Genomic DNA, 17434 nt, shown 5'->3' on the forward strand with positions numbered 1-17434 from the left:
ATGAAATTACTAAATGAAAATAAATTATTAAAATACAATTCAATACGGATCTATTTAGACTCCCTGCTTATTTTATTCTCTTATAAAAACTCAACGCAAGTATAGTCAATTCACGATAAGTTTGCAATGACGTCACAGTGCAGATTGGTACATGTTGCCAAGTTGTAAAATTTTTCAGGTTATTTAAGAAAATTAATTTTTGATAGCAAATAAATCCAGATTATTAGAAATGGAACCTAGAACCTAGTCCATTTAAATAATTTAAGAAACAGTCAAAAAAATAATTTTTATTTAGAATTGCGTAAAATGTCTGGCAACTTCCAACCGATTAATTTTAATGATTTGAAGTCAATGCAGTGTCAGCGTCCCAAAGTGTGGTAAATTTAAAATAATAAAAGTTCTTAGTTTAACGAGAGTTAATGTGATACAGGGCAGGAATTTAGGGTTATTTTATCGGTTACCCTTAATTACTGAATGTAACGTCACCGCAAACTTATCGTAAATAGACTCTGGTTATTCTCTTAAATCTATCAATGTACTTTAGCTATATACATTTTAATATATTTCAAATATTTTATTTGAAAAAGACAATTTCTACTTTTGCACAAAAAATTTATATATTTTCTCCAACAGTTCATTTACAACTCTGTTTGCCAAATGAATAATATCATGTTATTAGATTTCGATTAAAAAAATTGCTAATACAATTTTATTTAAAATATTTCATAAAATGTTATTGGTGGTATAGCTATAAAGTGGAACACGCTGTATATATTAAAAATGTAACTTAACCTTTGTCCTTAGTAAAATCACTAACCTCCTTTACTCATTCTTATTGTACATATATAAGAAAGCACGCTGAACAATACGTAAAACGTGTTTTGTTGTAATTTTCGTCGGAATGTAGGGCTATCAAAGATACGTGACAAAAGAACAAGTTTTTGTTTCATAAAGATATCGATTAATTCAATTTATTATAAGTAGGTTTCATCTTTTAAGACTTCAGCAATAAATATTCCAGTGTTTGGCGACGAATTAATTCAGCACTTTACTGCAGCAAGCAACGATAAAGTTAACTGTTACCTTACAAATTTTCTGTTGCATAAAAATTTATTTCTTTTGGGCCAATAAGCAAGTAAGGTTCAGAAATCGTTATTTGATTTTAAAAAACTTCAGCAATACACACGGTAATAACATCATAAATGTTTTTTCAGAAATTACACCTCAGTTTTTAATGTCCTGTGATATTTTTATTATACCTATATAAATCCTATTATACTGGGTCTTTTAGATCCCTTTAGATGGAAAATTCTCTATTTGTTGGTACCAAAATTTATTTAATGAAATTTATTCTTAGTAATAGCCTTCATAAATAATTTCAAGCCACGTGACTAGTAATTTTGTTTGGAACAGTTATTTATTATTTATTTACCTCATGATGGCTATTAAAAGATACAATAATTCAATTATCTACTTTTACATTTTTCAACAACAACAAATATGTAAGAGTATTTTTTTCCTGAAATAATTTATTATATTTTTACTAAAAACTTATTGCTACTGGCAATGTTTTAACAAAATGAATAAAATATAAATACATATAATAAACAATTTTCATGTGGCCCAAGTAAGGTTCCTAACTAGATTAGTATTAACATTTAAAGGTTTAGATACTAACAATAAGTAACTCTCTATGTATAATAAAAATCATTTATCAGATAATTAGAGTTTATAATTAATTATAAGTTGTCATAAACTTTCATAAATCATTGTCTCCTGATTTCTGGGAATGTACATATATGGGAATTATTTTGGATGATCGTCGTGTTACATAAACAAAATAAAATGAGGTAATGAACAGTAAATGTGGATGTTAAATAATTATACTTAAACGTGGCAATTTAGAAATTCCTCATTTAGATAATGGAGAGCTTTGATAAGAACTCGACTGTATTCACACATAAACAGTAGTCGAGATAGTAAAATGCAGTGAAATTACATTAAACTTACAGCAACGTAACACGTTACGAACTCAAGGTTATATTTGTGTAATATTACATTAATATATGTGTTAAATTACATTAACTATGTATTTTTTTGCATTTTCCCGTAATAACACTATCTAGGACTTATTTTTAAAGTATTTGGCATAAAATACGAACCTAAATATGGGTACATTTTGCAAAACTGAATTGACTGAATGTTATTTAAATATGATAAACCGAATGTAGTTTAATTTTGTTACAAATAAGACAAAGTAAGAATCATAGAAGAGTTACATGTAAAAAACTAGTAAAAAATAAAAGAAGAATAGCAGTGAATATATAATATAACATAATATTTCTTGACTAAATTGTTAAAAAGTTCTGTCAGGTGTGGGGTTCGAACCCACGCTCTCTTGCGAGAACCAGAGCTTAAATCTGGCGCCTTAGACCGCTCGGCCAACCTGACTAATAAAATTTTTGGTTGTTAGGCCACATGATATTTTAAAATTATTACACATATTGCACTATTTTTGCAATATATGTATTTTAATCAATAATTGCTATTAATCTTTAAAACATATATTTTTTCTGTATCTGTACTTATACAATCAAAATAAAGTGAAAAAGACTACTGTAAAATTACAATATTGAAAATAAGTTGTTTACTGCTAGGAATTTATTTGTACACAGTGGGCGCATTACAAAATGTCCGTACAAATAATCTGTAAATTTACTTGCAACTTTAATGTAATTTTACAAATCAAAACAAATCAAAAACATCAGCAAAATGAACAAACAATGACACAAACGTGTGTAATTTTATTGTAAAACTACAACAGCTCTTATAAATTGAAAGCATAATTTCAGTAAAAATTCTGCTGGCGGGAATATTTAATGGAAGTGTTCTAGAAATTTACTTTTTTTGTTTCTTACTTAACCTATCTATACAAATATAAATGTTTTTACAAATACAAATGATCAAAAACTTAAGTTTTATGGCATTGTGCAAAACTTTTCAGTATTGAAAAAAAAAATTGGAATATTTAGTTAAAAATAATTTATTATTTATACATATATTTACACACAATATTAGTAGAAGTAGTTTTAAACATTATTTTTAATAGTTAGTTATTACGATTTACTGCTGTAATAAAATTTGGTTTAATAGCGTACATTATCTTAAAAAATTAAAACACCAACAAAAACTTTTTTTTAATTCGAAAAAATAGAATAGAAAACATCTCATTCTACATAAATTTGTGTATTGAAAAACGATACTTTGAGAATTTTTCGAAGAAAAAACGTCCCTCTTTTAAAAAACTTTTTTGGTTTAAAAATCAAAAAACTTCTTAAAAAACTGAAAATTATTTTTATATTATTGTTTCATAAAACTACATCCCAAAACGGCCAAAATAAAAAAAGAGTTTACTATATCTTAAATTTTTGCCAAGTTACAGGTATTTGAAAATTTTCATAACCTCTTGACAGTCTGAAATAAAAATTTGAAAAAATTCATTAAAGCAACTGTAAATGGGTACTAAATATTACCAAAAAAAAAATCAGGAAAATTAAAAATGGTCGGATTATGACCTCAGTGATTTGGCATACAATGCCCCATATATAAGATAAATGTAAAATTACAGTACTAGAATTTACTACTACTATTTTTTCTACTTTTTTCCGAAATAAATAAAGTTTGATTTTATTTTGTTAATTGAAAACTAAAATTATATTTAAAGTTCGTATGAATAACGAACATAACTTCGAATAGAACCTGTAAAATTGGATTGCTAAGTATTAAAAAAATTACATAAATTTTACGATACCACATCGAGTACGTTGTTTAAGTATGAAAAACTGAATGTAGTTTGTTTTTGTTAGAACTGAGACAAAGTAGAAACCGTAGAAGAGCTATATATACAACCACTCATATGATTTACGATTTGCAGAAGAGAATAGCAATAAACGTTAAAAACTTCTGCCGAGTCATTGTCGAGTTTTGCTTATGGCGTTCTTATTTAAAATTAGACGTGAGATGAAAACTTTGAGATACACACATCATTTCATGTAAAAATACAGACTGTAACGGATGCTGATGGCCAAACTTCAGGGGGTTATTATACAAGTAATTTTCAACAAAAAAGTATTATAAGATTTTTTTTGGAATGTTGACAGTTGCTCTTTTATTTAACATTTTTTTATTTCAAAAAATTTTGTGCCTTTTCATAAAAACAAAAAAAATATCTCTGTTATTCTTACAGCCACGTCAAATTTAGACATAGTATCGGAAAGAGCATTAAATTTGCTACAAGACGAGCATATATGAGTGTTTAAAAAATCTTCTATACCAGGTGCTGTAAAAAGTTAAATGTAATAATTGTGAAATGAGCAAAATTAGTAGTATCTCCTTATTGGTAGTAACGCCAAAAATTTGTTACTGGGGATGTGTTTTTTCTTCAGCAAAAACTACTGTATTTAGTAAGCTCTTCAACGGTATATCAACTTTTGAGTTTGCTATTTTTTTTGGCGACAATATCAAGGGCAAAGGTAATAAAACCGAAAATACACAAACTTTATAATACATTATTTTTATTTTAAGTCTGTTCGTATTACTCAGGTCATGTGTGGGGTTCGAACCCACGCTCCCTTACGAGAACCAGAGAGAACCAACCTGACCATAAAAAAACGTTCCTAACTCACCCCTTCACTGGTTTTGCTGATATGTATTCCACATTATTATACTATATTGTGAAATATGTTGCAATATACGTAATATTCATAATGGAGATAATAAGAATAATATCTTACTCTCAGTATAGATAATAAGCAATTTTGTGTATAATAAAATTACAAATAAAATGGGTTGTTTATTTTTTACAATAACATACATATTATAGAATTTCAGTAGAAATGTAAATCTATAAATTGGTACATTGTAAAATATATTTAATAACATTTTGTAAAATTACTTCGAAATGTAATTTCTCATTTGAACCAGATTACAAATTTTGCCAAATTTTACAAGTGATTCAGTTAGCCAAAGGAATGTAATTTATGGAAGCGACTAAGGAGGAGGCCTTATCAGAAATTCATCCCGATTCCCAATCATATAGAATATGTTTTTTGGACCTTCAGAAACAATATTAAAACGATTCTAGGCAAAACGGATACAACCCCCCAACCCGAACATTAAACAATGCTTAAAAATGTAATAAAAACCATTTTTCTTACATCTGATGTACAGAATCATATAAATAATATTTTTCGGGCACAATTTAAGTAAAAATACTTGTTTATAATCATAAAAGTAAACTCGTACTCTTTTCCTGCTCTACTCCCCCTTCCACTCAACATAACCATAACCCCTAAAGACACTTACGTAAAGATTTGAACAAAAAAGAAATTTTAAATCATGTAAAAATAATTAAGGTCTAGAAAAAATAATATTCTACTAGATTTAGCTATAATTAAACCTCTCAGCCGCCAGCACTTCAGAGGGGACTCACTTTGAACCAGCCAGCACCCCAATCAGTGAGAGGCAAGGGAACTCACATCAAACTATGACAAAAAATATTAGAAATGAACTGTAACATTATACTTAAACCCTATTTTTATGCCTGTTTATAAAAGTTAGAGAAACAAGATGGAGATACAAAGAAGAAAAAGATATACGGGATGGACGCTCGAATGGAAGGGAGTGGATTGACCTATTTTTAAACTAGAAACATTTCAATATTGTTTATATTAGACTGACAGATAAATGTTTTTGTGAAATCTCTTTGATATTCTTCAGTATCTTTCAGGGGTTATGTAGAAGGGGGAAAGGGTGGAAGGGGCAGAGGTAAAAGTTTTTACTATAAGCAAGTATATTTTACTTAATTTGTACACTAATAATGTTATTCATATGATTCTGTGCATTAGATGTACGAAGAATGGTTTTATTACGTTATTAACAGTTTTTAACTGTTTTGGGTGGAGAGGTTTAATCCGTTTTGCCTAGAATCGATTTAATATTGTTGCTTTAGATTCAAAAAACAAATTCCATATGTTTAGGATCAATTTCTGATAGGGCCTTATTGACCCTCCTCTGTTATTTTTGTCTACAATTATTTATTTTATTTCTAGCATTTTTTATGTTTCATTCTTTTTTAAATTACATACTCGCAAATATCTCGAAAGAGCTTTTACGTAAATTAATAAAACTTGGGATGACAATTAAGGATCCACTGAATACATAATATACCTATACAATTACATCAACCAGTGGTGAAACTACTGGGAGACGCTATCATTGGAAATCCCAGAATTTAGATGTCGCTCAGTGTTATGGAAATTCTATAAATCCATTAAATTTACAATTCAAAGAAAAATTTTAATGGTTTAAAATTTAAGGAAAGTTAGTTTTATTCGTAAAACGGCTAATTTTGAGAAATTGAAATAAATAGAAAATAATAATGAAACTGTTCGCCTCATATTGCAGTATTATATATATGCAGTATTTTTTTTTATTAGAAATACAATTTTAAAGAAAATATAATCATTAAAACCTAAAAATCATTAGAGTAGAAATTTTTATTTTCCCGGGGGATAATAAGAAGTAAGTTTCTGCGCCACTGAATTGTCTGGACTTTTAATGATTACATTGTAATTATAATTAATATAATTGATTGAAAAACTCACGTTTTTTTTTGTGAAATTATAGAACTACTTTCAGTTTATTCAACCGTGTGGTAAGTTTATTTTAGTTTAATTTAAATTTAAAATAATATGTTATATATCGATATAAATAAAAGAAATACCTTTTCTCTAAAATGGAATCAATAATTGACTATAATCATATAAAATACACATCGTATATACAGGATGGGCCATTAGTGTGAGAAAGTAAAATAACTCCCTTGTTATTCATAATACAGAAAAAAAAGTTTATATAAAAGTTGTAGAGAATCAAAAATCCTACAGGATAAAATTAATTTGAAACACACAGGGCGATGAGTAAAAACGGGACACGCCAAATATTATATTTTTTAAATGAAACACCCTATATATTTTTAAACATGTGGATTTCTGAGAAAATTCTATATATGGCAATATAAACAGTTTATCATTTTAGTGCGGGGTTGCCAAGTTATGTAGAAAATTCTTCGAATTTTGGAAAAAACATGACCCTCGAAGAAGTTGTATTAACTTTCAACTACTAACACTTGGAGCAAAAATATTTGACAGAGTTATAGGCAAATGTTNGATGAGTAAAAACGGGACACGCCAAATATTATATTTTTTAAATGAAACACCCTATATATTTTTAAACATGTGGATTTCTGAGAAAATTCTATATATGGCAATATAAACAGTTTAATGCGGGGTTGCCAAGTTATGTAGAAAATTCTTCGAATTTTGGAAAAAACATGACCCTCGAAGAAGTTGTATTAACTTTCAACTACTAACACTTGGAGCAAAAATATTTGACAGAGTTATAAGCAAATGTTAAGCAAAAACTCCTATATTAGCTAATATCGATATTTTATACAGGAAATTTTTTATAATACGATCATTTTAAGAAAATTCAAACTTGATTTTCTAAAATTTTTCAAATGAAACACCCTATATTTTATTGTTCTATTTTATTCACCTATCAGTCCACTCCAACTTTTACTAAGTATGTTCTACACCTAATAGTTGTTAGTTTTTAAGATATAGCAACATTTCTGAAAAAACCTAATTTTTATTATTTTCGGTCGCACGAAATGGTTTCGGAAAAAACTGTCACATTGTGTCAACTGTCAATTTATAATGTATCATTCCATTTTAAGTTAATTTTATTAGTTAATATTTATTTGTGGTATTCTATAAAATAATAAAATTTGTTTTTCAGAAATCTTAAAAACTAACAGTTTTAGATATAGAACATACTTAATAAAAGTGGACCGATATGTGAATAAAATAGAATAATAAAATACAGGGTGTTCCAAAAATGCCCTGTATAAAATATCGATATTAGATAGGAGTCTTTGTCTAAGATTTGCCTACAACTCTATCAAATATTTTTGCTCTGAGTGTTAGTAGTTGAAAGTTAATACAACTTCTTTGAGGTCATGTTTTTCCAAAATTCGAGGAATATTCTACATGACTTGGCAACCCCGCACTAAAATGATAAACTGTTCATATTGCCATATATAGAATTTTCTCATAAATCCATATGTTTAAGAATATACAGAGTGTTTCGTTTAAAAAATGAAATATTTGGCGTGTCCCGTTTTTACTCATCACCATGTATGTATCAAATTAATTTGTTTTGTTTAGGTTTCTTGATTCTGTATAACTTTTATAGGTATGCACTTTTTTTCTGTATTATGAGTAACAAGGGAATTATTTTACTTTCTCATACTGATGGCTCACCCTGTATGTACTCAGTTGGTAATCTTATAGTTCTGGAAAAAAGAGCCTAAATAGGTAGGTGTATACAGTTTAGTCATATTTCGTTTATTGTGACAATTTGTAATTTATTCATTTACGNCGCCGAAGAGCGGAGCTCGCGCTCGAAAATTAAAAGTTAAAGGTTTACCCCACACGTACGATTTTGTTTTATGTTGATATGTTGAATAATGTACGACTACAGCTAACAGGCGCAAAATGTTAAGTAGCTTAGGATCTAAACGATGAAAATTAATTTTTTTTTTAATTGTAGGCAATTGTGCTGTGGTTAATCTACCGTGATGGAATATTTTATAAATATACATATATATTTTTCCAAAAATTAAAAAAACGGTGACGTATAAAACTAGGGTGACGCATAAAACCTTACCAAAGCTGCAAAAATGAAGTTAATTGAATTTTGCAAACTGCTTTTGGTTTCTGCCTATTTACGCTATGTGTATACCAAATTTCAAGTGTCAGCAAAACTTCAAACAAATTTGGCAAAGTTTTGAGTTTCAGATGCCGATGGATGTATAAAAATTTATAGAACAAAAAGTTTTGCTCTCCTGATTTTCGGCTTTAGCGTCATTATTGTATATATATTGAAATATAATTTTCGAAAATTTTATCACTTTCTGTTTATAATTGACATTTTTACATTAACTTTAAAAAAATGACGTTTTATACCTTTTTTCAATCACACGGCTTTGTTATTGCAAATTTCGTAATCGGACCACCGTCATTTTGTAGCTATTTTTATTACGAACAAAATCATGTCCTAAACATTTCTTCGTACAAAGTCATCCCGCTGAGTAATTTAAAGAAAAGTACTAAAAAAAATTTTTCACGATTAAATTGTTAATAACTTTTTTCCTGATAAAATACTTTGTCAGCAAATTAGCCTATTATTGTACTAATCATATACAGTATTCCTGTGTAGTTATTTCCGAGTTATCAAGGAAATGTCACCAACAGTAACTTTTCGGCCTCTGCCGACTGGACTATTTACATATATAATAATAACAATTATCGTTTGCCTACTTTATTTAAGCTTAAGGTAAATTATAAAATGTATCATTAGTTCAGGGGTGACAATATAAATTAGACAGAGATCGTTTTCTAAGTAATTTCAAGTTAGTTAAATACTAAGTATAAATGTAATACAGAAAATTATTTAACAAACTAAATGATACTGTGAAAATTAGGTAACCAATATTTAAAACAAGTTACCGAAACACTTTTTGACCCAATAAGTTGCTCAAGAAATTGTAGCAATTTGAAAAATAACTTTGACATTACTTAAGAAACGCCCCTTGTAACAGAAGCGTCAGTAATATTTTCCCCTTAGTGTTAGTGATGTGCAGTTCTAAACAAAAGTGCGATGTGATGTCCCCGCAAGAAGACATCAGCGACCCGCTACCGGGTTCTTGCTCTAGGACCACAGCCGCTTGCTACCCCCGACACTGAACCGCCGATGCAGGGGCCGCGAGCGCGGCCATGTCGTCTCTGTCGCGTGCTCAGAGCTGGCCGCTGCTATCTGGAGCGGCTCCTGCTGAAGATGCCCGGAATATCAAGGCCAAGTCGTCGCAGGTTTGTCACGAGTTTGAAAAAATGCGTTGAGTTTTCGGTTGTTTAGAGAAATGTATTAAATACCCTTCCATCCCACGAACAATTGGTTTCTACAAAGATGTTTGACATGTAATAACAAAGTATAGCTCAGTAAACAACAATTAGGTTCTCAATTTTATTCAGCGTCGCTTCTGTTCGCAATTAATATAAGAATAACAGAACTTTAGACAGTGATTCCACTTTAATTTTGAATTTATTACATCATTGCATTATCATATAGGTATATAACCGTCATAAATGATTACAAGCCACGTGACCATCGAGCTTAGGAACAATCCATGGTTGATACTGTCAACTGAAAACCCCTAAATCTTGTTTTAGATAAACAAAAACTCAATTACATCCAGCATTTACGGTCTTTAAAACTTCCTTAACGTCCTTAACATCCTTAAAACGCCCTTAAAATGAGACTTCCTGTGCAACTTTTGGCAACCTTTCTGTGCAACTTATTTTTTCCAATATTGGTATTATTGCTATTTATAACTTTAATAAAGTAAAAAGTTACATCGATTTCCCTGCATTTTACGCTGTAGATACACCCATCTCAATTAAATTAATGAAAAAATAATGATAAAATTCCTAGCCAAAAACATTTCTAATTAATTGTTTCAACTAAAATACGAATGTAATACCGTCATATGTTAATTTTATTAATATTTCCAGGAATGGTGATTAGGCTAGTTTTTATTAAAATTTGTAGGCAGGACATTTCCTGAAACATATGGTTATTTTAAATTGGAGGTAGCAATTTGAGATTTTTGCTAATTCTTGATCCACCCAATTTCCGCATTATTTACATTTAAATTAGATTATTTATTACAACTAAATAATTTTATAATAGTATTAAGCGTTCATTATATTATCACGTTTACTATAGAAGCTATCCTGTTGATTTTTAAAATACTAAAAACAACTAGTGAGAAAAATATATTGTCTTCTCGGGGCTACGCGCTGGCTGCTAAGAGGGTAAAAATAGAGAGACAAATCCATTCATTTTAACATTTTATTATGTAAATGCATACTTACACTTACCCCTACGAGGAGTTACTTTTCATGCGGAGGACAAAATGGTGAACTGACTCCTGGCCTTCGACTGGCTCCGGACTGGCCCAGATTCACCAAAACTCGGAAGTTTAAATATTCTTTTCAAAATGCTGAGTGCATTAGAATTAAACAACGGATAGAAGAATTGGGAACAATGACTGAGTCAGTCTACCAGTATATACATATAGAGAGGGAGATGGATAGTGCAAAGGTCAGTTCAATATGCCTACAGTTTGCAACTGAACACTTTTCGTTGCTTTTAAATCTATTGATTCCAATTATACATATTTATAAATTTTGTTCTATGAAATGACTTAAATGAATATTTGTACCGAAGATACATTTGTAAACATCTACTAAAAAAATATGTGTCCAAATAAAGTAATATATATAGTTTATGTTTATATGTATTACTTTGAATCTCTCTAAAGTACTTATAGTTGACAATATCGGTGGTTTTATGGCAAAAGGTACTATGTGATATTTTTAATCAAAATTCTATTTTAAATAGTACTAAGTTCTATTAAAATTATTCATACAATACAATTCAGTATTAACAGGGTGACCTATATACCGGGTAGGAAAGTACCGATGGTCTATCTGAAGTTACGTGAGAGCGATAAAGTAAGCCATAGAAATCCATGTGATAGACAAGGATGGGTATAGTGAAGGCGTCTATTAGTCAACGCCCATTTCGCCCTTCCACAAATAAGAAGTGGATCTTATTTGTGGAAGGGCGAAACGAGCGGTGACTATGAGACGCCTTCATTATAGCCATCCTTCTCTATCGCATGGATTTCTATGGCTTACTTTATCGCTCTCACGTAACTTCAGATAGACCATCGGTACTTTCCTACCCGGTACTCATTCTATTGACTGATTTTATGGTAAAACGTGTTGACTTGTAGTATTTACTATTTTTTGCCGTAAAATCAAAACCATAATTATTCGATTATGTTTACTGTGGTAAAAAAGTTATTGAAAGCGAAATACTAAATAGCGAATTTTCGGTTGTACATTAAAAAACGGGGCAAAAAGAAAGAACTATAAGTACTGATTTTGTTTCACTGTTCGGTTTAACCTCACTTTTACTTTAACAATTTTATTGCACTTTGATAGTGTTTATAATCCACTTGAGGCTCAAAAATCGCTGAATTAAAGTATATTACCTTGTATAAATATTTTTTTCTATATAAAAACGCCTTAAAATTGTAGTAAACTTTTCTTTTTACTACTAGCAGTATCATATAATAATGATCGAATTTATTAATTTTCTTTATTAAAATGGAGCTACTCAAAAGCTAAAACTTGATTTAATTTGACTTTCCTTTTTTTATGACAGCGCCTTTTGCCATAAATTCACCGGTACATCGTATCAACTCTCCATGACCCTAATAAGAGAGCATCTTAAAATGTTTGCTATAAGGGCCACGTTGTTTACCAACAAACACAATAAGCCATTTGCACGTACTTTCCCATTCAGCTATTCCAATAATCGCCTTCTCCAATCATCCCCGAGTGAAAAAAACCTTCTCTACACAACCGAATCTCATAAAGTCCTTAGAATAACATGGGACGAGATATTTAAACGCAGCATTTTCAATGTCGCCCACAGATACAAGCCCGCAGGCTGTTATGTCGGCACTATTACCCGGAAGGGGGCTGGGGTTGGGTGGTCGCCGTGTGCGCCGTCCTGGTCCATATCGTCAACCACGGATTTCAGATATCCTGCTCGCAACTGGTCTCTCCTGCCGCCTTCAAGTTTCACGTGCCGAAATCTTATCCAGCAGGTAAGTTGAAAAAAGTAGAGATTTTTTATTTAATGCCACAATATGTCTATACAAAATGTACGTATGTTGAAGGGTCAATTTATACACTTTTGGAAGAAGCAAATCTCCTATTAATAATAATGAGAATAAGCACTTTATTTTCAAAATTTATTTCAAACCAAACATAGAAATGTCGGAAAATCAACGCTTAATAAAAAAAAGGAAATTTTAGAATCATTATTTGTGATTTTTAGATATATTCTGGATGGTATAGTTTAAAATGCAACTGTACGTCTGGCAGTTCTGTAACAATACTGGAAGATACCTTTGCAGATGTTGATGGAGTTGATTATATTTGATGGCTTGGCTATATTCAATCGAATTCAGAATTTGACTGGCAACGTTGACTTTATTTTTACTAAATTTATCTATATGACTCAGACACTGCTGCAAAAATTCAGCGAAATTAAATAGATATAAAATGTGTATGGTTCCACAGTTAAATTATACAGGGTGATCCATTAAGGGTACGAAGCGACTGTACATAGGTGTAACAATAGCCGGGACTCGTGATAGATTATTTGTTAGTTCTCGGAACGGATGAGCCAACTCAGTCAACAATAATTATTGAAAAGTTAAGGGTCTTCAAGAAGGCTTAGCATCGCCATAAAGTCGTTGAAAAACTAGTGCTTCTTATCACCGGGAGTAATAAATTTGCAAAGCTCGACCATCACAGACCTTCGAAGAAGGTTCCATGAAATTTCGCAATGATTTTGAACAAGTAGACTTAGATCGTCGGGGCCATGTGTTAGGCATCTGGTATCGACTTGCTGCGTCGGTTCAGCCCATGGTGAAGGGAAAAATCGATATTTCTAACGCGCGAAATACGTTTGAAAAGACGTAGGAATTCCAACATATTTAAATAAGTTGTTACAATGTTATGAGAAAAATAATAATTGATCAAATAGCTGTTTTTTAGGCGGATTTTCCAAGCTATAAGAATAGATTAAATGAGACTGACTAGTCCGTTTGTAGCGTAGAGGTTTAATTAAATTTTGAGTAGAAATAGTCTTGTTACAATTTATATACATTTGCTAATGTCAATGCTAGGCCGGAGATAATTGAAAGTGTGAAACACAGTTATTGTAGTAATTACGAGATAATTTTCTTAATTTATAATTTATTTCTACACATACATGTATGTAATGTACCAACTTCTTTAAATTTATATATTTTTAAGAATATAAAATATATGTATCTCCTGACACAGCTTATAAAACTGCTTTGCAACAAGTTACAAACACAATCATAACAATTAACCTATTTACATGTCAATTTATTACTAACAGATAATACTTGAAAGTGTCAGAAATGATATTATTTACGGAGTAATTACAGACAGAGATAGGCTATATTTACTGAAAAATGTTTATGGGCTAAAGTATTTAATTGCATACAATACTTTTTAATTTTCGACATGGCATATGAAATGTTATTCCATTTTTCATTATGTTATTTTATTTATTTTACTGCCGAAGAAAGAATCATATAACTTATCAAGGTCTATTAATTTTAGATACCTTTGTGAAAATAATAGAACAAAAAAACAGTTATAAAATCAAAGATCATCTGAGTCTATTTCTAATCAAAGGAGAATATATCAAAAAGGATATGATATTCGTCTTCAGATATCAACAAATATTTCTTAAACACTAGAGATGACTATTTAACATTCAACAAACTGATATTCACTTAATAAAATTAGAGCAAAGATATGAATAAAACAAAATGTTGATTGTATAAAAGTACCATTGTTTTTCGAGATGTGATGCCGTGGTTTCAACCTGGTCGCCGCCAGTTACAGACTTACACTACACTTCCTTAGCCTCAGCTAAAAATATATCACATGTCCTTGTTGTTCTCGGGCTACGTTCTGTGGGTACGAACCCGTTATCAGAACCCTTAGTTCCTGATGTTGATTTCGGTTCTTGTTGTTGATTCTAAGACCGCTACGAACGAAAACGTTCAGATAATGGCTTTTATAACTGGTATCATCGAATGCTTCCGAACGTATCAGAAATTTCTTGAAATAATTACTTATGTTAAAAATTGTTGGTATACCTATTGTGTGTTGTACTAAATCTTGAAAAAATGATTGAGGACTTAGTTTAGTACACAACAGTATACAAAATAAGAGATAAAACATTTAAGGGGGATAGCCACTGTAATGGCCGAAAAAATGAGCGATTTTCGTTAATTTTTTGACCGGAAAAATTTAAGAATATCAGGATCAGGTTTTTTTTTATTTCAATAAGTCTATATTCAACTTGATTCACGTAAATTTTTATTAAAAAATATTAAGTTGTTACAAAGTCATGGGCCCTGCCGTAAAGCCTTAAAAAAAATCCCCCTCCATGGTCGCATCGATTTTCCAAAAACAGGTTATTTGAAAAAAAGAAATCAAATTACATTAGAATCTATATGAATGTAGTTATCGTTGTACGTAGCCATTTTTGTTATTTTGATTTTTTACAAAATGGGGACCGATTTAAAAATTTTTTCAGTTTTTTGCCCCTTTTCAAAATTAAAATTTTCAAAATCGCCTACGTTTAACCTTAGCCATTGCAAATATAAATAAAACAAAAAAAAAATGAAAATCGGTTGATAAAATTAATCGAGTTATCGATGCGACCAGTTTGAAAAAAGTCGTTTTGAGAAAAACGCATTTAAAATTTTCGGACCATTTTTCTTACTATTCATGTATCTACTAACCTATTTAAACTTACATCAAACTGTCGAGTCCTGGGCCATATGATAGTTCTTTCTCTACATCTCCAGTGGTGTCCTTGGCATTGTTTTTTATTTTATTGCCCTTTTGCACACGATTCTCAGCACCTTTCACCCGGTTTGCATCTCGGTCGGGGCAGTAAGAGTAGAATGTCAGTTTTCGGAATTTTGACTTAAAATTTTATAAGTACCGTTTCCGAAGGCATAAACCTTAAGTTAGAGCAAACAAATATATATTTGACCGATCACAGTTGCTATCCCCCATTAAAAAATTAATAAATACAAATATAAGCAAAAAAGAAGTACCTACTATTTAAAATAGGATTAAAAGTAATAAAATAGTAATAAATAACTCATTAAGCCGATATCACGGATATATTGTTGGTTAAGGATTTTTGTGTACTAGAATATGTTTTATTCATGTTTATCCTATATTTAATGCAAAATTAGAGCTCTATTTGTTTTTGACGTATTACTGTTTAATATTTTAATAATGGTTATCATTTCTGGTTTTGGTGGATCTCAAATAAGGGTTTTGTAAAGTATCGTTGTTTCTGGCAAAATGATAGTGAATCTCATCACTCTTAGTATACTTCTATCTACACTCATCTTTGCATGTATTTAAGTTAGAAGCGCTTGTATCGTCAGCAAATTGAATAGTTATACCTAACTAAGTCAATCACATAACAAGGTAAATCGTTGACATAAATTAATAGAAGCAGATCAATGCTGTTCCTTGTGGAACTCCTACGTTAATACCGAAACATATTGATGTGGTATTATTATTATCGACATATGCCTTTTGCTGATATTTTATCTATGCAAATTGAATGAGACACGCAATCAAATGCTTTGATGGGATCAAGGAACTGAGAAAATATATATTCCTTAAGCTCTGATACTAGTTATCCTTGACTAAAGTTGTTGAGTAACGTGCCCTAGGCCACGTCCTCTACCCCACTCCATGGTAAAGAGCGATAATCCTGCTCGACCCCGCTTCATTCGAGGTCATATATTCAACCAAGGATATTAGCGCAAACGGCCCACTATCGGTCAAACGGCATTTTTTTATGTCAAAATCAAATATCTCGCAGAAGAATTAACGAATCGTTTTATTTTTTTTTAAATAAAGCTTATTTGATGCAGATTTAGGGAAAATTATTGCGAATTTCATCATCCCCTATTTTTGGGGTGGAAATGAAGGGTGAATTGGTGAAAAGTGAAAATCGGTTTTGTTCGTTAAAAAATCTTATATGTTCGTTAAATACTGTGAAATTAACACATTTTGATGGAATCAATGCTCAATTGAAACAAGTTAAGGAAAAATTAATGAAAATATTTTCATCCCTATTTTAAGGGTGGAAGTGAGGGATGTGGGTGTGGAAAAATGAAAATTAAAGAAAATATGCGTAAATGGTTTTTGTTGTCGCTGAACACGAATAAAAGCATCACTAAAACAAAAAACTCCTTTTTAGGAGCTGTCTTTGTCATCCCCTGATTTAGGGGAAGAAATGAGGGGCGGGGGATTGAATAATAAAATTCATCTGAAACATTACCAGTCTTTCAATTTGCTGAACTTAAATATACAAATATACAAATTATAAAAACAATACGTGTACAATATATTGTGTTCAGAGCTGTAATTTTATTGCCTTGTTATAAGAGAAACTGCGTTTTGACACAGAAATGAATGTTTGCTTACAGTAAGCTAACCAATTCATATAAAAAATGTATTTATTTTTTATTGTTATTCAAGGGTAGAAATAAGAAGTGAGGATATGAAGTATCAAAAATCAGCGAAAC

The 17434-nt window shown here is 30.4% G+C and overlaps 1 protein-coding gene and 1 non-coding gene across 2 annotated transcripts; one reads left to right on the forward strand and one right to left on the reverse strand.

The window, feature by feature from the left end:
- Nucleotides 1–2367: 2367 nt before the first annotated feature.
- Nucleotides 2368–2451, reverse strand: Trnal-uaa. The gene has a single exon. It is a non-coding gene; the product is annotated as a tRNA-Leu (tRNA).
- A 7429-nt stretch (nucleotides 2452–9880) lies between these two features.
- LOC108903299 lies at nucleotides 9881–17129 on the forward strand. The gene is made up of 3 exons (XM_018705423.1): nucleotides 9881–9992; nucleotides 12670–12865; nucleotides 17107–17129. Exons 1-3 carry the CDS (start codon nucleotides 9900–9902, stop codon nucleotides 17127–17129), a joined length of 312 nt encoding a protein of 103 aa, XP_018560939.1. The 5' UTR covers nucleotides 9881–9899.
- The last annotated feature ends 305 nt before the right edge of the window (nucleotides 17130–17434 follow it).

This window comes from Anoplophora glabripennis, unplaced genomic scaffold (genome assembly GCF_000390285.2).
Source record: "Anoplophora glabripennis isolate ALB-LARVAE unplaced genomic scaffold, Agla_2.0 scaffold103, whole genome shotgun sequence".
Taxonomy (NCBI): domain Eukaryota; kingdom Metazoa; phylum Arthropoda; class Insecta; order Coleoptera; family Cerambycidae; genus Anoplophora; species Anoplophora glabripennis.